This window comes from Pristis pectinata, chromosome 34 (assembly GCF_009764475.1).
Source record: "Pristis pectinata isolate sPriPec2 chromosome 34, sPriPec2.1.pri, whole genome shotgun sequence".
Classification (NCBI taxonomy): Eukaryota; Metazoa; Chordata; class Chondrichthyes; order Rhinopristiformes; family Pristidae; genus Pristis; species Pristis pectinata.
This window is the reverse complement of record NC_067438.1, coordinates 4,465,672-4,489,146: the sequence shown is the minus strand read 5'-3', so window position 1 is coordinate 4,489,146 and position 23,475 is coordinate 4,465,672. Positions and strand designations below refer to the sequence as shown.

General features: G+C 47.6%; 2 protein-coding genes across 7 annotated transcripts in view; both read left to right on the top strand.

Annotated features, from left to right (window-relative positions):
• Positions 1 to 3,930, top strand: part of LOC127586096 (protein FAM102A-like) — a 31,697-nt gene extending 27,767 nt beyond the window's left edge. For all 6 annotated transcript variants that reach the window (XM_052043908.1, XM_052043909.1, XM_052043906.1 and 3 more), the window contains 3 exons: positions 271 to 392; positions 1,702 to 1,771; positions 2,622 to 3,930. In XM_052043908.1, the coding sequence (XP_051899868.1) occupies positions 271 to 392; positions 1,702 to 1,771; positions 2,622 to 2,667 (238 nt within the window). In that variant the 3' untranslated portion in view covers positions 2,668 to 3,930. The remainder of the gene's footprint in view (positions 1 to 270; positions 393 to 1,701; positions 1,772 to 2,621) is intronic.
• A 15,322-nt stretch (positions 3,931 to 19,252) lies between these two features.
• On the top strand, positions 19,253 to 19,842 carry LOC127586094 (histone H1.11L-like). The gene has a single exon (XM_052043904.1). The coding sequence runs from the start codon at positions 19,287 to 19,289 to the stop codon at positions 19,839 to 19,841; it is 555 nt and encodes a 184-aa protein (XP_051899864.1). The 5' UTR covers positions 19,253 to 19,286; the 3' UTR covers position 19,842.
• The last annotated feature ends 3,633 nt before the right edge of the window (positions 19,843 to 23,475 follow it).

Below are 23,475 nucleotides of genomic sequence, written 5' to 3'. Positions count from 1 at the left end.
GGGTAAAAGACTGACTTTCTCTATAATGTCACCTCCTTGGCCTCCTTCCCTTTCTCTGGGGGAGAAAGACTCTGTGCATTCGCTCTATCCGTGTCCCGAGAGTGGGAATTGAACTCACGAGCATCTGGCTCTGAGGTTCATCGACGAGCACACTTGCCACAGTCCAACTGCGACTTGACTCGACGCTTGTTATAGCTTTGCTTCCGCACGGGACTTCGTGGCGTTGGCGGGGTTATCTGTCTCGTTAATTTGCGCGTCTCTGCTCTGTAGGCGGAAGAACCAGGCCCTCGAGAGTTACCCGTCGTGGATCAGTGATACCAGGGTCAACGCGGATGACATCGTGGAGAAAATAGTGCAAACCCAGGACTTCACGGACACCAGCAACTCAGAGGGTAGGCGGCAGGAATGGGGTGGGGCATGACGTCCACGGGTTGGGGTGGGGTGGTGTGGCCTGTTTCACCTGCTGGTGTGGGGGCACGGGACTGAGTCACCTTGCCCTTTGTTGGGGTTTGTACTGCTGGCTTACACAGGCTGCTGAGTCATAGGATAGTGTCCGTTCTGGGGTTGGTGGGCGTAGAAATGGAGGCGGGTGGAGGTTGTGAAAGGTGGTGCTCCACACACACACACACACACACACACACACACACACACACACACACAGGTCCCGGCTGTTGTGTTCCTGGGCGCAAGGCTGTGTTTCACTGGGGCAAGGGGAAGGTGGGGTCTGTAATCTTTGTGGGGGGGGGGGGGCGCGGGGAACATGTGGTTGGGGAGAGGATTCGTGGGGAGGGGTTGGAGGATGTGAACCTGGAGCGGGATGTGTCTGAGTTGCAACAGGGAGGGGAAGGTGTGTCCCTCGGTAACCATAGAACTGGTTTATTATTGTCACATGTACCAAGATGCAGTGAAAAGCTTTTGTTTCTGTGTCCTCCAAACAGATCAAAGTCAAGTTCGAGTTTATTGTTATACGCACAAGTGCATGTGTGCACAGGTGTAGTGGAAAACTTGCTTGCAACAGCATCACAGGCACATTGCATCAGATGCATGACATTCACAAGAAAAACATAAATTAAGCATAAACCAAACAAAATTATACAAGAAAGAACACAAAAAAACCGAATTCCATACATAAGTACATTGATGTAGTACAAAAGGAAATCAGTGGCAGAATGTGGAATAAAGTGTCACAGTTACAGAGTTAAGTGCAGTGCAGGCAGACAATAAGGTGCAAGGACCGTGACAAGGTAGATTGTGAGATCAAGGGTTCATCTTTAGGGTACAAGAGGTTCCTTCAATGGTCTTATAACAGTGGGATAGAAGCTGTCCTTGAGCCTGGTGGTACATGCTCTCAAGCTTTTGTATCTTCTGCCCGATGGGAGGGGGGAGAAGAGAGAATGGCTGGGGCGGGAGGGGTCGTGATTATGTTGGTTGCTTTCCTGAGGCAGCAGTAAGTGTAGACAGAGTCCATGGAGGGGAGGCTGGTTTCCGTGATGTGCTGGGCTGTGTCCACAACGCTCTGCAGTTTCTTGTGGTCCTGGGCAGAGCCATTGCTGTACCAAAGGAGGGTGTGGGTGGGGTGTAAGAGGACGGTGGGGGGGGGGGGAATGGTGGATGGTGGAGGGAGGGGGGGGGGTGGTTGTGATGTGGTGAGTCGGTGCTTCCCCTACACCCCTACACTTAATGTGATCGGTGTTTTTACAGACAGCGGACTACAGCTGTTCGTGGGCCGGGACGGATCGACCCTGTTTGGGGGTGTGCAGCTCGGCAACAGGTGAGACCTTCGTTCCCTGGACCACCCCCACCCCCCCAAACACCCTGTCTGGGCTCCCGTCCGCTGTCCCATCCCATCTGTGGGTAGCTGTGTCTGATGGAAGGTGTGTGTCCCATGTAACGTCCTGCCCCATGGGGAGGGGGAATCAGGATGAGCGGGTCCTTGCCCATCCCGTCTGACTCAGCCCATGGCACATCTCTCCCTGTCCGTTCTCCCCCTCCCTTCCCGTCCAATCCTGCCCTGTCCCCTTCACCTACATCTGCCCTGCCCCCATCCCTTCCCACACTTAGAACTTGGGACAGTACAGCACAGGAGCAGGCCCTCCAGCCCACAATGTCTACACCGAAGACTGTGTCAAATCCCCTTCCGCCTGCATGCGATCCCTCTGTTCTCTGCATATTCATGTGTTTATCTGACAGCGTTATAAGTGCCACCATCGTATTTGCCTCCACCACCACCCCTGGCAGCCCTTTCCCAGCACCCACCTCTCTCTGTGTACAAATTAACAACTTGCCCTGCACATCACCCTTAAACTTTTTCTCTCTCTGTAACAATCTTGTGATTCTGGTCTCCTCCAGCCCCAGAATTATCCAGACCTCTGCTCCTTCCCAATTCTGTCCCCTCTCTTGGGCGACAATGCCTCCCGCTGGCGTGACCCTTGAAGTCTGCAACTCTCGCCGTAAACCTCTCCACCTGTTTGAAGATGCTCCATAACACCTGCCTCGTCGACCGTTGCTGTGTTCCCTGCTACCCCTTCTTTGTTGCTGAGTTTGACACAGTCGGGAGGTGACTTGCTCTGTTCTCGTTCATCCCATCTCACTGTTGTTCTTGTTTCTGACCCCCCACCCAGGCATTCAGTGAGTGACTACATGCCAGTGGTAATTGGTGGCCGTTGAAGCGAAAGGCCGTCGTGGGATCGGGCTGTGCCCTTGTCCCTGGGAGGCGTCGAGCGGGGATGCCGATTTGGAAGGAGGGTGGGCTGGGAATGGTGCTGGGATCCATGGACGGGGAGGGGATGCTGATACGCTAGTTCCTTGTGTCTACAGAGTGGGCCAATAGGAAGCTGGGTCCTCCTGGGTCCACCCAGGTGGGTGCCTATTCACCAGCAGATTTGGTTCCTTTCAGCTTCTGTACTCCCTGGCTGAGCCAAGGGGGTTGTAGCTCAAAGGGTGATCAATATCTGTGCTGTAGTCTTTGGGTTTCTGGACAAGTGAACCAGAGTCATCAGTTCAAATCCCACTATGGCATTAGGGTTAACTCAAATCAGGATAATTTATAATTAATGCCGGTAACCATGAAGCAACTGGATTGCTGGTTTAAAAACCCACCAAATTCACTGTTATTGCCAGATCTGGCCCAGACAGGACCTCAGACACAGTGGTCATGGGTGAGTTACCTCTTGCTTCAGTTCGGGAGTAAATAGGGATGAGTAATAAATGCTGGCACTGCTGACGATGACCTCTTCCCCTCACTGAATAACTTGGAACTAAATCCAAATGATGCTGCTCGGTGAGGAGAACCTTCAGCCCATTGTCTTTACTAGCTCTTTGGCAGAGCCATTGAACTAGTTCCCTGCGTTAACCCTCCCTTTTCCTGTCGGAGTATGTATCTGACTCTTCAGTCAGTGGACTGGGGATAAAAGAAAACTATTCCGGGAGAATGGATTTTACCACCCTGTTTACCCCACCTACAGTGCCTCCAACCCATATGATCCACCCTTAAGATTGACCCAAACATGGTTAACATGATGGTCCTTTCAGGGTAACTCCAATTGTCCTACAAGATCATGGCAACATTGTCCTTTAGATTTGAGTAACTGCTGGGTTCCTGGTTGGGTTGGCCGGTTGGATAAACTTGTCAGCACCCACTTCCTCTGGTAATCCAGGGACTGCCAATGGAGACATAAGGGACTGCAGATGCTGGAATCTGTTGTTGCTGCAGGGATTTCCAATGCTGGGCAATGTGTAGTGGGCTCCAGAAATCTGTCTGTTGCCATAGCACTGTACACTGCAGCCTGGAGTTGGCACCATGCACCACGGCAGAGCTCAGAAAATATCAGGAAGGAAAACTGACCACATATCTTGACAATTGTATCATTCGGGGTTGGAAGGGAGATGTGTATTTAATGCAAGGATATGCAGATCTTAATATATTTTGATACCCAACGCAAGTGTGTGAATTGTCAACTCATTTCCCTCGACTGTGGGGCTTATTCGGGGTGAGGTTTGTTGGGAGGGTGGGTTGGTGGGGTGGGTCATTGGCGAGTTGTGCCTTGGCTGAGGTGCCAAGGAAAAGCCCAGAGTGTTTGGAAACACCTATCACTCTCTCTGTACACCACGACTGGCTAGTCCCAGGAGTTGATCTCCACTGCCCAACGACCTTTGAGTCAGGTTCACACAGCACAGAGACAGTCCCTTTGGCCCATCAGGTCCATGCTGACCATCATGTACCTATCACTACTCAATGACTAGGTTTCCTTAGCTACTAAACAACAAGGCACTCTGGGGTGTAGTCACCCAATACAATTATGCCAAGCTATCTTTATAGTTAAGATCCCAGCCAGTCCTGGAACATCCAGCCATGTCCCCCTGTGCATTGGGGCCAGGTGTATATTGTACAGAAACATTTGGGCTGTCTTTATCCAGGTGTGAATATCTTCCTCAGTGGCACCAGCTGTACCTCCTCAAGCAACAGACATACCACAGAGTGGGCCTTTCATTCTGTTACTTTTTTTTGTATTTTAATGTCTAATTGCTAAAAGTACTACAAAAGGACATCCAGTGTCAAAATACTACAACTAATCCAGAAAATAGAAGAAAAACCAAGCATTATTGCTAGTTATGTAGATTGCAAACCAATAACCGTGAAATGCACATGCAACACTTCAGATAGGAATTGCATTTTCACCGTCCACAACACACGCTCGTTCTGTTACTACCTGCGGTTGAGGCAAGGAAATAGTTACAAGGCCTTGGGCTTGTGTCAGCTTTGGATTGGTCAGGTTTTGGGTTTACCTTTCCAGTGTTTGCTTTGCCTCTGGTTTTTACTTTGTCTTTGGTTTTTACTTTGTCTTGTACCAGCTCTTGCTGATTGTCCCTATACACCTTTTTCAGTGTTTACCGGCTACAATTCTTCATTTGTAACTTCACACCCAGTGTCTTGACTGCCTCGGAAGGCTGAAGAAGTTCAGCATGTCCCCAGTGACCCTCACCAACTTTTACAGATGCACCACAGCGATCATCCTATGTGGATGCATCACAGCTTGGTATGGCAACTGCTTTGACCAAGACTGCAAGAGATTACAGTGTTGTGAATGCAGTCCAGTCCATGTAAACCAGCCTCCCCTCTACTAACTCTGTCTACGCTTCCCATTGCCTTAGGAATGCAGCCAACATAATTAAGGACTTCTCCCACCCTGGTCATTCTCTCTTCTCCCATTGGGCAGAAGGTACAAAAGCTTGAGAACATGTACCACAATGCTCAAGGACAGCTTCCCTCCCACTGTTACAAGACTCTTGAATGGACCACTTGTACAGTAAAGAACACCTCTTGCTCTCCCATTGCACCTTGTTATGGCCGTTGCACCTTATTGTCTGCCTGCACTGCACTTCCTCTGTAACGTAACACTATAGTCTGCATTCTGTTATTGTTCTCTTTTTCTACTACCTGAATGTACTTGCATTTGGAATGATGTGTATGGGTGGCAGGCAAACAAAATCCTTTCACTGCACCTTGGTATGTGTGACAATAACTTACCGATTAACGGCCCAGAAGAGCACAAGTGCCCCATTCAGCAAGATCTCAGCTGCTTCTGCACCTTGCCCACGCTCCAGGCCGATTGCTGGGGCAGGTATGCCTTTGCCTCGTTTGGATCCAATGCACAGCTTCAGTCTGAACTAATAGGAGCAGGAGTTGGTCACTCAAGCCTGCCCTGCCATTCAATGATCATGGCTGTCTGTCCCAGGTTTCAACTCCTGTGCCAGTTCCCCATTCCCTGCTCTTTCAAAAATTTATCCACCTCCTTTTTACCTCCATTGATTCATGCTCTACGAAATAGGAGATGATTCTGCCCATAGATTCTATGCTGGCCCTCAGCCGATCAGTCCCTCTCTCATTTCTTTGTGTCCCTGCAACATTCTCTCACATGCCCATCAACTACCTTAGATTCTTTTTTGCCACTGACTCTTGCTAAGGTGTAATTTACAGCAGCCGGTTAACTTACTGGCACATCTCTGGGAGAAAACCGGAGCACCCGGGGTAAAGTCATGCGGTCACAGGGAGAACGTGCAAACACCACACGGGTCAGGGTCGAACCTGGGTCGCTGGAGCTGTGAGACAGCAACACTAACGGCAATGCTGCCTGCGATTTGCAGTATAAACGGCAGCAAGTACCTCTCATTGTTTGCCAACCATGTCAAATCATCTGAAATATTTAGAAGTCGTAAATATTTTCTTTTTTATTAAAAAAAAATGTGTCCGAGGACAGGGAAACACAGCAGGGACTATCAGTGGACCTTGTCCTCCAATGCTGGAGAACTCCTGCAATTCAGCAAGGAAGTGGGAACTTGATCCAAGGTCCCTGGCTTACAGAGAGAAAAAAAAGTGTGCAGATGCTGGAATCTGGAGCAAAACAGTGACTCCTGGAAGAACTCAGTGGGTCAGGCAGCATCTGTAGAGGGGAAATACTGGCCGTCTCCCTCCTCCCAGTCCAGATGAAGGGTCTTGACTGGAAACATCGACTGTCCATCTCCCTCCACAGATGCTGCCTGACCTGCTGAGTTCCTCCAGCAGTTTATTTTTTGTCCTGGGCTTTTGACGACAATAACAAACACAAGTGATCTTCTCTCCTTGGCTTGAAGGGAAGGGAATGAGCGAGGGAACAGAACTTTTAATGAGAAAAGGCTTTACTTGCTGATTCTTATTACAATCTTAATGATAAATATATTGGCCTAGTAGATTGTTAATTTAGAATTTTAAAGATGAGCTTTTTCAACTTTTAAAATATTTGAATGTCAGTTTTAGCCAAGATAAGTGTAGTGTAGCCAAATGTCAAAGCTTTATAAAGCTTTTTAATCTACCTCATCATGGACCTTGCACCTTATTGTCTGCCTGCACTTTCTCTGTCACTGTAACACTATATTCCGCATTCTGTTATTGCTTTTCCCTTGTACTACCTCAATGCACTGATGTGATGAAATGATCTGTATGGATGGCAGGCAAAACAAAGTTTTTCTGCTGTACCTCAGATCATCATAATAAACCAATGACTAATCCCAGTTTATTCTCCCCACGTCCCATCAACTTCCTTGAGATTCTACCACTCAGCCACACGCCAGGGGCAAGTTACAGCAGCGCTACTAACCCACATCTATAGGTCGTGGGAGGAAACTGGAGCACCCGGGGGGGGGGGGGGAATCCCACACAGTTACAGGGAGAATGTGCACACTCCACAGGAGGAGAGGATTGAATGAAGGCTGGAGTTGTGAGACACCAGTTCTCCTGACTGTGCCACCAGAATGCAAATTCTGCACCGAAAACAGATGGGATTCAAACTCCCTAATGATAGAAAAGTAATTTTTAGAAAAAAATGGATCAGTGGCAATGATACTTGGCACTCAAACGATTGTGGCTACACAAATGATGCTCAACAATCCATCCAGTAAACTAACAGCCAAAGAGAAAGAGGCTAGACATACTCTGCCCCTTTTACTGTCTTCAGTTTCAGGGTTTAAGCAGCAGAACTTTCTCCTTAATTATTTGTTCTGAAATTCAAGAAAGACAGTCCAAAAAGAAACCCTGTTAAAGAGCAAGACAGAGCCCAAAAGAGCAGGTGTGCTGGATTTCAGATCTGGTACTTTCAAGAACCTAAACCTCGAGATTTTCTCCAAATATATGTTTATGTACGTTTCCTATAACTTAGGAAGGATTATTCAAGTAATACAGGATTCATCAACTTTGACTCTGTGGTTGGATTCTGAGACACCAGGAGGTCAGGCTCTATGTTATCGGGTAAATATACAAGGGTGTCATTGAGATCATCTTCACCCAGCCTGGAGTGACATTCCTTGGTAGCAGAGACCTGAGGAGAGAGTTATTTTACATGCATTGGTATGGGCACCAAGTAGGAGATAAGATAAAGGTAAGATGTATTTATTAGTCACATGTACATTGAAACACACAGTGAAATGGATCTTTTGCATAGAGTGTTCTGGGGGCAGCCTACAAGTGTCACCACACTTCTGGCGCCAACGTAGCACGCCCACAACTTCCTAACCCATACGTCTTTGGAATGTGGGAGGAAACCAGAGCACCCGGAGGAAACCCGCGCAGACACAGGGAGAACATACAAACTCAAGAGTTATATTCCCACAGAATGTGCTCTTCTGGGGGGTAGGGGGGAAAATAAAGAACTGTGTACCCACCATACTAAGGAATTGGTGCATCATCCTCAACAAGCAGTGGGTTCTGATGGAAGGTTCATCAACCTGAAACATTACCTCTGTATCTCTCAAATGCTGACTGACATGCTGAGTATCCCTTGCTTATATCTAAGCAAATTGTCAGGCTAATAAAGCAAGAACAATCAGCGAAAGGATAATGATCCTCAAGGCAAAACCTATCTCACAACATACAAGGGAGCCATTTGGCCCATCAAGTCGATGCTGTCTCTTAGAGCAATCCCATTCATTTCCTGGTAACCCATTCCCTGTCACATGCTCATCATCTCCCCTCCTGATTTCCTGTCACCTACACTCTCTAGGGGTAATTTACAGTTAACCCATCCAGCACATCTTTGGAATGTAGGAGGAAACTCGAGTAAACCCACAAGGAGAACTTGCAAACTCCACACAGACAGCACCAGAGGTCAGGATCAAAATTGGGACACTGGAGCAATGAGGCAGTGGCTCTACCTGCTGCACTATCACTTGTTGGGAAAAGAAAGTATTTAAAAAAAATACACCTTGAAAGTCAGTTAGGGGTCAAAATGGACTGGGAAAGTAGATGGATATAGGTCAAGAAATTGGCTAAAGAGGACATTGGGGAACACTTGGGCAGTTACTGAGCACGCTACACACCAGCCATGGAGTGCAATGTGGGCACCTTCTAGAACTGCAGGTAAATGCAAAACAAAATTAACCATAGCGTGTTAGGGTGTACAACAATTCAAAGTCAACATGAGAAACCAAATCATATTAACAAGTGGTACAGTAGTTCTCCCTGGTTCATTAGACTGTTTCCTGGAATGAAGGAGATGCTAATCACTCTGTAGGTGCAATACTTGCCATTGTCAAAGTCAAGTTTATTGTCATCTGCACAAGTACATGTATGCACAGGTACAGTGAAAAGCTGACTCATCTGCAGCTTAGAAGGGTTGATTTCGGGCTTTAGGTAGGGTAGGTGCTGAGAGAGTTGCCTCTGTTTGGAGAGTCTGGAATGAGGGAGATGGGGTCAGGGCTGGGGAGAGAAAACAACCAAAGACAGGAAGGAAAATTGTCTCAGGACAAGGCAACAGCCACTTCAGGACTGAGATGCAAGAGACGTTTCTTCACTGAGAAGGTTGTAAGTCTTTGGAATTGTCTACACCAGGAGGTCAGTGGGTGCAGAGTCAAAGCTCATTTAAGGTCGAGACCAATAAGTTTTGGCCAGTTAAGGTAACTGGGCAGGAAAGTGGACAGGGCAGAGGATCATCCATGATCTTACCAACTGACAAAGCAGACTCAAATGGCCAATGCCTTGTATTTCTTCTGAATTGCAGTCAAAATTTAGCACTCTCTAGAGACAGGAGTGCTTGTCCACCAGTTCCCAGTCTGCTTTTGGAAACTCCCACCCATGGTCAGAAGGTCAGTCGGGTTCATTACCAGTGTTACCCTCAACTTGGCTGTTGGATGAAATGAAAGCACAACTGAGCAATTGTATTGTCTCTGCTCCAGAAACCCACAGCTGGACTCAAATCCCAATAGAATTCAAGGTGCCAACAGTCACATGTGTCAGAACAGCTCAGCAACAAAATACAATCTGATTTTCCATACCTCATCATCATCGTCTTCTGCTGAATGGATCTCTTCCCTCTCTCCAAAATGAACCTCAATGTCCTAGAGAACACAGAAGTAACTGAGCGTTGTAGCTGGTGTGTGGGGTTTATGGCCAGAGTGACACAATGCTTCGTTTTACTCAAGTAACACGAGTTCCACCAGCAGATTCTCCACAAGATTCTCCACATTCCAACCTCTCCACTCCTGTGCCCACGGCTCTTTCCCCACAACCAAAGTCCTCCAATCCAGGCAAAATCCTGGTGAATCTCCTCTGCACTCTCTCCAAGCACAATTCATTCCCTCCACCACAGTGTAGGACATCTGTGTCACGCTGTAGTTACTCATCCAGACAGCTCCCAAGCCCATGCCTTCTTCCAGCAAGGCAAACGGCAGCACAGCAAATGGCAAACCATGGTCAGCAGGCTCCTCTCCAAGTTGCACACCATTCCCAACTTGGAAATGTCACCGGTTCTTCATTGCTGTTGGATCTGAATCCTGGAACTCACTCCCCAACAGCATGGTGGGAGCACCCTCACCAGGATGGCAGCGGTTCAAGTCTGCTCAGCTATTGGGGGATAAGCAATAAATGCCAGCGACGTCCAAACCCCAGAGATGAATACAGACAAAATATCTTCCCTCAAGCATCATCATGAAGTATGGCTGCATTTGGAGCAAAGAACAGTGTCCAATAAATGTCACCTCAGGAACAGGTAACATCTCACTCAACTGAACACACCTCTGACAGTGCAGCATCAGAATAACCAGACTCCTGTGTTACACTTGGGGTTATGAAGGAGATTGTTCAAACAACTGGATGGTCAAATCTGCAACTGGGTTTGAAATGAAGGAGCTGTACACTGAGTAAATGCACATCGTAATCTTCCCAACTGCAAGGAAACACTTGGAGCATTGTGAGCGATTCTGGTCACCCAGCAACAGGAAGGATGTCATTAAGTGGAAAAGGTGCAGAAAAGATTCATGGGGATGTTACCGGGTGCAGGAGGCTTGAGTTATGAGGAGAGGCTGGATAGGCCGGGCATGTTTTCTCCAGAGCATAGGGGGTTTAATATGCCCCATATATGGGTCTACAAAATCATGGGGGGGGCAGGGCATAGATAGAGTGGATGGTCATCCTCTTCCCCCCACCCTCAGGTAGGGGAATCTAAAACTAGAGGGCGTAGATTTAAGGAGAAAGGGGAAAACATTTAAAAGGGACCAAGGAGGAAACTTTTTCCACACGGAGGATGGTGGGTGTATGGAATGAGCTGTCAAAATGGTAGAGGTGAGTACGATTACAAATGTTTGAAAGACATTTCGACAGGTACATGGACAGAAAAGGTTTAGAGGGATATGGGCCAAATGCAGGCAAATGGGACTAGCTCAGATAGAGTTGGTCAGCATGGGCAAGTTGGGCCGAAGGGCCATTTTCCTGAAGGGCGACTGAGTCTAAGGAACTATAATCAGGTGCTTGCAAATTAGCATTCCAAAACTGGATTCAAAAAATCTCAAAAAGGACTATTACCATCACACTTAAAGACTCCATTTGTGATGGATTGGAATTGAGATAGATGGAGGACAACTACAGTTTTGAGGTCCATTTACATCAAATCAGAGAGTGGGCAACTTACCAGAGCACAGTGGTTTGTGCAAATGTTATTGGGTGTTGACAGATGGTCGCCTTCAGACTGGGCACCAACATGATTGATGCTCTTCATGTCTTCCTGTAGAATGGGACAGAAACAGTAGTGTTGACCTTTGAAACCAGCTAAGTGGTACAAGCTTTACCATTGCCCAGCCTTGCTAAACATAGCTAGTCTGGGGCTCTTTATGATGGAAGCTATTTTTTTCCTTTCTTGCAGTCATTAAAAGCAACCCGATTTACACCAATGGAGCATAGACCACAAATTCCAGCACCAGAGTTCCAATACAGAATAGACCATTCCAATAATTCACTGCAGATCAAATTGCAGCAAGAGGCCACAGAAATAAAAGTTGGTGTGCTTTATCTCAGGACAATTCAAAGCACCTTACAATTAATTTGGAATGTAGTTACCACTGTATTGGTAAAGGACTGACCAATTGGTACACAGCAAGCTCTCAAAGACAATGATCATTGGATGTTGGCTGACAGAGACACACAGACTAGGAGAGAGGGAGAATATGCAAATATTGCCATAGAATTATACAGCATGGAAACAGGCCCTTTGGCCCAACTGATCCATACTGACCAAAATGCCCCATCCGAGCTAATCTTATTTGCCAGCATTTGGCCCAAAACCTTCTAAACCTTTCCAATCCATGTACCTGTCCAACAGTCTTTTAAAAGTTGTTACTGTACCTGCCTCAACCACTTCCTCGGGCAGCTCGTTCCACATAAATACCACCCATCGAGTTAAAAAAAAAGTTGCTCCTTGAGCTCCTATTAAATCACTCCCCTTGAGCCTTAAACCTAGTTTTTGTCCTTTAGTTCTTGATTCCCCAACCCTGGGGAAAAGACCGAGTGCATTCACCCTGTCTGTGCCCCTTGTTGTCTTCAGTGTAGGGTAGGGAACACATCCCCTAACTTACACACACATACACAGCAAATACTAGAAGCAAAGTGATAGTAGTGTATTTCAATTTGGGGGTAAATGCAGAACAAGATAAACCTGCTGTGCTGCAAAATACCACCATAGGGTCTGTTGACATCCACTCAGGAGAACAGGGATCCCAGGTTTTAAGTCTCATCAGGAAGATACAACTATCACTGTATCAAGGTTCCCTATCCACCATCGTAAATTCTGTAGGGAATCGCTCTCCCTGTGACTCCCTTGTCAATCCCCACTCCTCCCGGCACTTATCCCTGCAACCGCACCGTGCTGCGCCTGTCTCTACACTTCCTCCCTCACCACCATTCAGGGCCCCCAGACAGTCCTTCCAGGTGAGGCAGCGCTTCACCCGTGAATCTGGGGGTGTCATTTATTGCATCCGGTGCGGCCTCCTCTACGTCGACGAGACCCGACACAGACTGAGTGACCACTTCGTGAAGCTCCTTTGCTCCGTCTGCCGCAAAAGCCAGGACCTTCCGATGGCCACCCACTTCAATTCCACATCCCACTCCCACACTGACATGTCTGTCCACGGCCCCCCACGTTGAGGCCAGACGCAGGTTGGAGGAACCACACATATTCCGCCTTGGGAGTCTCCAACCCGATGGCATCAACATCGATTTTCTTGAACTTCCGGTAACCCCTCCCCTTCTCTCCTTTTTTTTTCTCCTTTGTCCTCCCTCATTCTCGTGGCCCCCTGCCCCCCTCGTCTATCCCCTTCCCCCATCCTCATGACCTGCCCATCTATTCCTCCCCTCCTTCCCATGGTCCAGCACCCCCTCATACAGGATTCCTCCTTCTTCAGCCCTTTGCCTCTTCTATCTGTCCTCTCAGTTTCTTATTTCTCCCCCCCACCCACATCACCTGCCAGCCTGTGCTCCTCCCCTTCCCCTCTTATTGTGGCTTCTGCCCTCTTCATTTCCAGTCCTGATGAAGCCTCTTGACCTAAAAACATCAACTGTTTATTTCCTTCAATAGACACTGCCTGACCTGCTGAGTTCCTCCAGCACTTTGTGTGTGTTGCTCCAGATTCCAGCATCTGGAAAATCTCTTGTGTCTCCATACAACTATCACTGTACAGTTGGCAGGTGTCCCACAGCAGGTACAATTGATCATCAAGTGATTAAATCATCTGTTAATCACCAACCAATCACAACAGAAGCCTGAAGCCCCACACCACCAGGTCCAAGAACAGCTACTTTCCTTCAACCATTTGGTTCTTGAAACAACCTTCACAACCTTAATCACTACCTCAATATGATCACTTCACACTACAATGGATTGTTTTTTTTGTTCCACTTCTGGTCTTTCTTGTAAGAGAATGTTTAATAATTTGTGTTATTCTTGTGAATGCTGCTGTAAGTAAGATTTTCACTGCACCTGTGCATACATATATTTGTGCAGGTGACAATAAACTCAACATTGACAGGAGAAACCAACAGTGAGAAACTATACACAAGAACCTGTGGAAACATTAAGCAGATTAATGTCATGAACAGTGCTTAAAGCCAGAGGCTCTAAATTAAATCCTCCTTCAAATCCCACTAAAGCCAAAGAGAATTGGTCTGATCCTGATAAATAATCAGCTGGTTTCTTTACCTTACAAAATGGTCCATAATAAATTGCAGTTGTAACATCACAGTAAATACATCTTAATTGATTACAAACCACTTGCAGAATGGGTTAGACAAATCAACACACTAACAAGCAGAGTTAGAGTTAACAACCCAGCCTTCCTTACCAGCATCATTGACCAAAATTGTAAGGACTCAGAACAAGCAAGCCATTGGTGTTGGTGGGTTTTAATCCTAATCAGTTCATTCTCATTGGCTTCAGTCCCTCCCACACTTCCCCACCCACTTCTGTGAGAGTCCAAGACTTCCTTAAAGAGGTATTCATCTCATTTGATGTGGAGTTGAATTGTAATTTTCAAGTCAGCGCAGAAAGCAGTAAGGTTTGAGGTCTTGCAGTGGACATTGAAGGGACTGTGGGGCTGGGTGGGAACCTAAGATATTTATTTATTAGTCACATGTACATCGAAACACACAGTGAAATGCCTCTTTTTGCATTAATGAGAATGTGCTGGGGGCAGCCCGCAAGTGCTGCCACTCTTTCGGCGCCAACGTAGCGTGCCCACAACTCCCTAACCCGTACGTCTTTGGAATGTTGGAGGAAACCGGAGCACCCGGAGGAAACCCACGCAGACACGGGGATAGCGTACAAACTTCTTACAGACAGCTGGTGCTGTAATAGCGTTACGCTAACCGCTACACTATACTGTGCCGCCACGGATGTAGGAGCGTCTGTAGGAGTTCCAGGGTTGAGATCCTGTGACGAAGAAGGACAAGTGGGTGTATTTACATATGGTGGAGGCAGAGACCCTGACAGCATTTAAGAAATGTCTAGATGAGCATTTGAAACACTCGGGCATTGAAGGTTACGGGCCAAGTGCTGGAGGATGAGATTATTATGGATGGTCAAGATGGATGTGGGGAGCTGAAGGCCTGTTTCCCTGCTACATGACTCAATGACTTTAAGTCAGAGTGGTGTACGGCTCGGTGGGTGGTTGCGTTCCCATGTACCTGCTGACCTTGCCCTTCCTGATGGTGGAGATCATGGGTTTGTCTTAACAGCCTCGACCTGGTCATTAAACATCTATTGATCTCATCACTGAAATTTTCAAATGATCCCCAGCCTTGCCATAGAACATAGACCATAGAACACAGAACAGTACAGCACAGGAACAGGCCCTTTGGCCCACCATGTTGTGCCAAACTAATTAAACTAGTAATTAAACTTCCAACTCAACTAGTCCCTTCTGCCTACACAAAGTCCACATCCCTCCATTCTCAGCACAACCATGTGCCTGTCTAGGAGCTTCTTAAATGCCTCCATCATATCTGCCTCCACCACCATCCCTGATGCCATCTATAATTTCATTGTTTTTCCCCTTTAAGAGGTCTAATTTTTGGGTCAATTAGCCAGATATTGGGACTGGCTGCTAGTTATCAGCCGTACAGGGTCAGATGAAGTGGAGGATTAGAGTTTCTTAAAGGGGCTTGGTTGCTGTGGGAGGTGGGAAACGGTTGTTTTATTTTGGGAGAAGGGACAGAAATAAGAAGAGTAGTAAGTTGTTTTTATTTTGATATTATCGGGACATTACGGCCAGAAAGTTTTATATCATTAGGTTGTGTTGTCTTCCTTATTACCAGAAGATATAAAGAAACTGACACTCTATTCCAAGCTCTGTCAGAGGAAGGGATAACTAGGTGGACAGAGGAAAAGATTCAAAAACATGTCAGGAGTCATAGAGGGGTACAGCAGGGAAACAGGCCCTTCGGCCCACAAGAGTCCATGCCGACCACCAACAACCCATCTATTACTAATCCTACATTAATCCCGTTCTCTGTACTTTGTATCAACTCCACCCAGATTCTAGCACCCACCTACACACTGGGGTAACTTACTGACGGGCAAACCTACGCGGTCACAGGGAGAACATGCAAACTCCACACGGACAGCACCGGAGGTCAGGACCGAACCTGGGTCGCTGGAGCCGGATGCTTGAAGCCTCCTTGGGAAGAATGCAACGTCCCCATTGACTCTTGGGTGTCCCTGGCCCATGACTGTACAAAGGGCAGCGGTACTGAGAACCCTGAGTCCTTGAGTTCATTTGTTAGGAACACCCAGAGCCCAGTTTATGTGATGGTCAGCCCATGGCTGTGGGTCTGACATTAAACTCATCTTTTTTTCCAAAAATACACTTTATTCAAAATATACACAATGAATATAATCTCTATAATCATTGTACTGTCATTTCAATACATTCTCTTTGAACGCATCAATGTTTCCTCTTTAAACAATGCATCCTTGAAATGTTACACAGGACCCAGCCTCTCAGTGTCCTGTGGTGGCAGGACCCTAGACTGTGGTCCTTCCCCACTGAGCCTTTGCATTGGCTGCACCAAGCTTCAGGGTGTCTCTCTGGAAGGTGCCGGTGGGCAGTGTTCCCTTACAGACATCTCCTTACACTGGAAGACCAATAGATTTCAGGCAGACCAAAGGGCATCGTTCACCCAGATGATGATCTGTTAGCATCACCTTGATGTCTGTCGTGGTGAGTGTGTCCCTGGGAGCAGTCAACCAGGCGGTTGCCACAAGGGTTTCAGTCTCCATTAGTCATTGGGGTGTGAAATATTCTCTGGGGAGAAATATGTGTCATGGAAACTCTAATTTGTACTACAATAAGAGACGATAACCATGAGTTTCGTTCCAAGGCTTTTATTTATACATGGTACCATGAAGAATGGGCAGCGATCTCTACCGTTATCCAGACTCTAACACACAGAAGGTTGCAAGCTTAATTTATATGTTAAAACAACAGCTATATCATGTGACTGGTTCAGTTATGGTTGTTACATGCTTAAGAATTAATCAATGTGTTACAAAGGTCAAAGTAAAACAAAACCAACCAGTTCCTCTTATCAGCGCATTCGAGGCTGAACTCTCATCCTTTCGAAAAGTCTGGTTTCAGCAGTCTACTGCAGACCTGCTGGCTCCAAGCCCAGATTTACTTTTGGCCGCAAGCATAGTTCTCGTATACAATGTCAAGTATCCCACCAGCCCCAGTGTAGTCAAAAGGCACAATTTATTCTTCCACAATATGTGACTGGGTAATTTTGACTGAGCTGTAACAAAACTCCAACCGACTTTGGTGGGGTGAATAGGAAGGGGCTTCTTGTCTTAGTTCCTCCAGCATTTTTGATGCTGCTCCAGATTTTAGCATCTGTAGTCTCTTGTATAAGACCATAAGATATAAGAGCAGAATTAGACCATTTGGCCCATCGAGTCTGCTCCACCATTCAGTCATGGCTGACTTTTTTTCTCAATCCCGTTCTCCCGCATTCTTCCCGTACCGGTCAAGAATCTTAAATGCACCCAATGACTTGGCCTTGACAGCCCTTCCTGGCAATGAATTCCATGGATTCACGGAATACAGCAAAGGGAAGTGTGGGGAGTATGCACCTTGGTAGGAAGAATAAAGGTGTAGACTATTTTCTAAATTTGGAGAGAATTCAGAAATCACAGGTGCAAAGGGACTTGGGAGTCCTAGTTCAGGATCTCCTTAAAGTTAACACAGGTTGAGTTGATAGTAAAGAAGTCAAATGCAATGACAGCTTTCATTTCAAGAGGACTAGAGTATAAAAGCAAGGATGTACTGCGGAGGCTTTGTAAGGTGTTGGTTTGACTGAATTTGGAATATTGTGAGCAATTTTGGGGTCCTGCATCTAAGGAAATATGTGCTGGCCCTGGAGAGGGTTCAGAGGAAGGTTCACAAGAATGATCCCGGGAATGAAAGGCTTAACATATGAGGAGCGTTTGATGTCTCTGGACCTGTACTCGATGGAGTTCAGAAGGATGAGGGGGGGGAATCTCATTGAAATCTACTGAATACTGCAAGGCCTGGATAGAGTGGATGTGGAGAGGATGTTTCCATTAGTGGGAGAGTCTAGGATCTGAGGGCACGGCCTCAGAATAAAGGGACGTCCTTTTACAACTGAGATGAGGAAGAATTTCTTCAGCGAGAGGTGGTGAATCTGTGGAATTCGTTGCCACAGAGGGCGGCGGAGGCCAAGTCATTGGGTGCACTTAAGGCAGAGATCCATAAGTTTTTGATTGGTGAAGGGGTTAAAGGTGATGGGAGAATGCGGGTTGAAAACAAAAATCAACCGTGATTGAATGGCCTAATTCTACTCCTGGATCTTATCATCTTATTCCTCACCCTCTGGCTGTTTTGTGAAGGGCGTGACTGTCATGTGACAGCACTGCCCAGCACCTGACCGAAAGACACACCACTGTCAATCAAGGCCCAGCTCCACCCCACCCATCAAGTGCACACCTGACGGTTGGTCCTCTAAGCACCTTTGTACCTGGCCTCGGGCCATTAGTCTCCAGTGATCGATTAGTTCTTGCTGGCACCGGGCCATTGGCCCTTTTGAGCTACCTGGGCAGGACCACCCCCCAGACCTCCAGCACTATAAAGAGTGCCGCATATGCTTGGTTCTCTCTCTTGATTGCTCCGAGGAACCGTGAAACAATGCTGAAGCAACCATTGGTAAGATTGTGCACTTCCACAGGGTTGGGAGTGTTCTGAGTTAAGATTCCTGGTAGTGTAAAGCCATGCCTGCGCTGAGTCAGGGGTGGCAGGCATCGTATTGGTTCTTCCTTTATCGTTTGTACCCAGTTCGTTATGTGTGTGCATTTTACCCTTCTTGCGATTCCCCCATGCTCGCGATCACCAGTGCGTGTGTGCATTGCCCCCCCCCGTTATCTTTTCCCCCGTTTGTCTTTATAAATAAATCATTTAACCCCAAGACTGTGTTCAGAGTCCTTGTCCTTCGAGACGGTTGGAATCTGCTTCACAACACTGGCTGAAGAAATAGTCAGAAAAATATTTATTCTGAGGCTGTGCCCTCAGATGCTGGACCAATGGAAACATCCTCCCCAGGTCCACTATATCCCGGGCTTTCAGTATTCAGTAGATTTCAATGAGACCCTCCACCCCCACCATCCTTAATGGACACGAAATTCAATGAGACCTGAGATTCTCCCCTGAGATTCGCGCTGGCTGCGGCGGGGTTTGAACCCGCGGCCTCGGTCTCCGACCGCAGCGGCTTGGTCCCCGCTCCGGGCCTTTAACCGCTACGCCACCGCCAGCCGTTCTGTGCCGTAAGTTCCTGCCGTTCCGTGATTGGCCGGCGCCGGGGGGCGTTGCCACCCTCGCGTCCGACCCGAGGGCTGATAAAGCGCGGCCGGCGGCGCCGCCCACCGCAGCTGCGAGCGGGAAGCGGCCGCTGCGCGTCGGGCGCGTCCCTTCAGAACACGAGGCTTGACATGGCAGCGAGACCCGCGGCCGGCACGTCGTCCGCCCCGCAGCCGCAGAAGCAGCCGCAGCAGCGCAAGAGGCGGCGGCGGCGGAGGGCGGGGCGGCCGTACCGGCGGAGGCGGCGCAAGGAGCCGCGCATCAACCAGCTGATCAAGCAGGCGCTGTCGGCTCGCAAGCAGCGCGGTGGCTTGTCGCTGGCCTCGCTGCGGGAGGCGCTGCTGGCCAACGGCTACGACGTGGAGAAGAACCGCACGCACATGCGGATGGCCGTGCGGGGGCTGGTGCGGGACGGCTCGCAGCAGCAGCAGCAGCAGCCCCGGGGCCGGAGGACGGGCGCGGCGGCCACCACCGGCTGCCTCCGCCTCGGCCGCAAGCAGAAGGCCGAGAAGAAGCAGCAGCAGCAGGGGCGCAGGAGCCCGGCCCGAAGCCGCCCCCGTGCACCGCCCAAGAAGGAGCCCACCAGCAGGAAGAGAGGCCGCTCCAAGAGCCCGGCGGCCAGCGGGAAGCGGGGCAGAGCCGCCCCCAGGAAGACCAGGACCAGGTCCGCAAGATCGGGGAAATAGTCTGCACTCCGCCCTGTCAACAGGCGGGACATTGAACCTGATAATTCAAAACAAAAACAAAATGACAAAGGCTCTTTTCAGAGCCACAATTGTCTCTGCCAAAATAAAAGACTGAAATCCTCAGGAAATGAAAGTCGATTTCCTTTCCGCTCCCCTCACGGGTTTGTGAAGAGCAACTTCCTCTCCCCACCCCATCCCTGCCTGCATTAAGAATTCCCTGATTGTCTTTCCTGTTTTTTTTCATTAAAGTTGCCTTGATTGTCTCTTTAAAATTGGAGTTTGGTGCGTTTTTCCCCCCACTCCCTGGCTGAAATTTTCTCTCTTCCCCTCCCCCAAACTTTTTTTCTCAGGGAGAGGTTTGCCATTGCGTGGTCACTCAACAGCCCCTTACTGAGGGAACAAAGGCAGGGAGTCTCTACCTCCTCCTCCCCAGTCTCACCCTTGACTCTAGGAAAGAAGTAGAGGGTTGGTGACAGTTATACAGCCCTTCGACCCATCGTCTCCATTACTGACTAGCAGGACTTGTCTTGGTGGAATCACAGAGAGAGAGAGAGGCTGTTTCAGCCCATCTTGGGCATTATTTCCACCAAAGTCAAATTAGGCTTGTAAATATTGTTTCTGAAATAAAACAGATTGTCTCTGGAAAGAAGGAACATACAAGAAGTTTCCCAATCCAGAATAGCCATTAAAAGCTCACCCACCTGAAGCCCTCTCCACGGTCGTTGATCACTTCTGGTGCACTGTATTATTTCAGGACGTTTTGCACCATGTAACAGCGGAATGGACGGTGCCCGATCTCCGGTGGTGGAAGCCGGGCTGAATATTGAGACCGCGGTTGAGCAGTCATTGCATTTTTGTTTTGTAACAGCGACCGATTCGATCCCATTAAGTGATCGATCGTGTGTATTTGCACTTTCCAAATATTAATACCGTGCAGTTCTAATTATGTAAGCCATTGATGGTGTTTTTGTTGTGGTGTAACATTGCAATACTGCTGTTCATCCGACTGTAACATTTTCTTACCGATGCAGATGTGAAGCGTCTTGCGGTGACATCATGGAGTTAAGAAACCGAACGATTGTCACTTAATGTCTAGCGCGGCAGTTGTTTGAAGCCAGTTTGTATCCCACTGGAAGGAAGGGTGTAAGCCAATCAGTGGCAACAAATATTTAGGGAGAGGATGATTTCAGAAGGAAAATACACATCTAAGGGTGCAACGTGGAATTTAAACAACACGAGTCACGAGTTTGTTGGGAATTGTTATTAAAACAAATCTTTGCTGTGAGTGTCTGAACATTTGTAGTGTAGGCGTTGAGTCAGTTCCTGTACTTGCGAGAGCCCAAGATACACAGTTCTCTGCTCCCCCTTCACTTGCATTTCCTGGCGCCTTTAAGCTAAGCATTAAATTAAGCTAAACTAAACGCTGCCCCACAGCTCCAGGACCCTGGGTTCGATCCTGACCTCGGGTGTTAGCGTTTGCACGTTCTCTCTGCTAAGGTTTGTCCCCGGGTGCTCCAGTTTCCTCTCACAATGCTGTGAGTTGGAAGATTAATGTAAGTAGTCCCTGGCGTGCAGATGAGCGGTGAAGTGAGGGAGAATAAAATGGTTTAAGGTAGGATTCATGGCGGCGGCGACTCGGTGGACGGAAGGATCCCTTCCTGTACGGTATTACTCCGTAACTCTTTATTCTGACTTGGATCTCCAGGGGAGAAAAGTATCGTGAAAACTCATCTCCCTGTTCCGACTGGTAAATAACTTCCTTCAGTTGCTCGTTTTCTTCGCACCGAGTGTGATAGAACGAACCACACTTCATAAAGACTTGATACCCGGCCTGAACCACACATCCTTCAAATAAAGGCGGCTCCTTCTGTTTTGTTCGAAATAAGGTTATTTTTGTGCAGGAGGTTCGCGGGCCACCACGTCGTCCTTACTTTAATTAGTCCACGCAGATAAATGTTTCCAGTTGTCCAGACTTCCTACCCTATGATCTACCGGCCGCAAGAAATTCGAAATAAAAGCAAAAGATATTTCAGTTTTTCTTTACATTTCAGATTTCCAATATTTTTGACTCGGGCCTCAGATGTGGACCGCCGGAGAGGTGATTAAGAGTCATGAACATTGGTAGGACTGGAGTCACATATAAATCGGCAGATTTCCTTCCGTCAAATGCGTGACTGGAAAAGATACGACAATGAGTTAATTTTGTGGTTATGTTGCGCTTGTAAACTCTTCACCTTGGTCTTCTCCCCGGGAGAGCAGGGGAGAGAGAGCCAGAGGTGCCTTGTGAGACCTTTTCACAGACATAACAGTGCTAGCAACCCGGGTTCAATTCCAGCCACTGTCTGTAAGGAGTTTGTACGTTCTCCCCGTGTCTGCGTGGGTTTCCTCCGGGTGTTCCGGTTTCCTCCCACATTCCAAAGACGTACGGGTTAGGAAGTTGTGGACATGCTATGTTGGCACCAGAAGCGTGGCGACACTTGCGGGCTGCCCTCAGAACACTCTATGCAAAAAGATGCATTTCACTGTGTGTTTCGATGTACGTGTGACTCATAAAGATACCTTAAAGATCTTCTTTCTTTTCCCTCCCCACCTTCCCAGCTTAAAACTAAGTCACTTTCTCTCTCCCTGTGCTGATGAAGGGTTTCAGAGCTGAAACGTTAATTCCGTTTCTCTCTGCACAGGCACTGCCTGACCTGCTGAGCGTTTAGAGCATTTTCTGTTTTTCTTTTCGACTTTCAACATTTGCTATTTTGATTTTCATTGTAACCTGTTGCCTTAGGTATGCACCGCGAATACAACAGAAGAGTTGGTGAGTGGTAAAATAACGTCATCCTGCAAACTATTTTCCTCTTAGACCCTCCCTGGGAATTGAACCTACAAACCGTCAGCCTAAGGGTGACTGTTGAGAATTTTTAAATAGAGACATGAAGTCGTACAGAAAGAAACAGTTTCTTAGGCCACTGAATCTGTGCGAGCCAGGAAACATCCATTTCACTAACCCCATTTACGCTCCCCACATTCCCATCAACTCTTCTTAGATTTTACCACTCACCCACACACTGGGGGCAATTTACAGCGGCCAAATAGCCCACCAGTGCCTGGCGGGGTGGAGGGGTCTCGTTGGCACATGACACCGGGGAAGGTTCACAGATTCCTAATGTTTACGACCCAACGTGTTAATCTAGAATACTGGGCTCTGTTAGAAGCTATGTTGAGTATGGATGATACATAGAACATAGAAACCCTACAGCACAATTCAGGCCCTTCGGCCCACAAAGCCCTCAAACCTGTGTCCTCTTGTGGCAACCATTTCAGCCCTGGGAAAAAGCCTCTGACTATCCACACGATCAATGACTCTCATCATCTTATACACCTCTATCAGGTCACCCCTTTTTTTCAATCTTTTTATTAGTTTTCAAATTAATACAGATTAATATATAGCATCAATGTTTGTACATGTAATACTAAGAGATCAGGAGAACAATCATGGCATAGATAATCATAAAGAACAATAAAATATAAAAAATCTGTAGATCCAACGATCTCTTAGTAAATGAATATAATATAAAAGAAAGGAAAGAAAAAGATTTATTATATAAAAAAGAAAAAAATCCCCAAATCAATAAGAAAAATT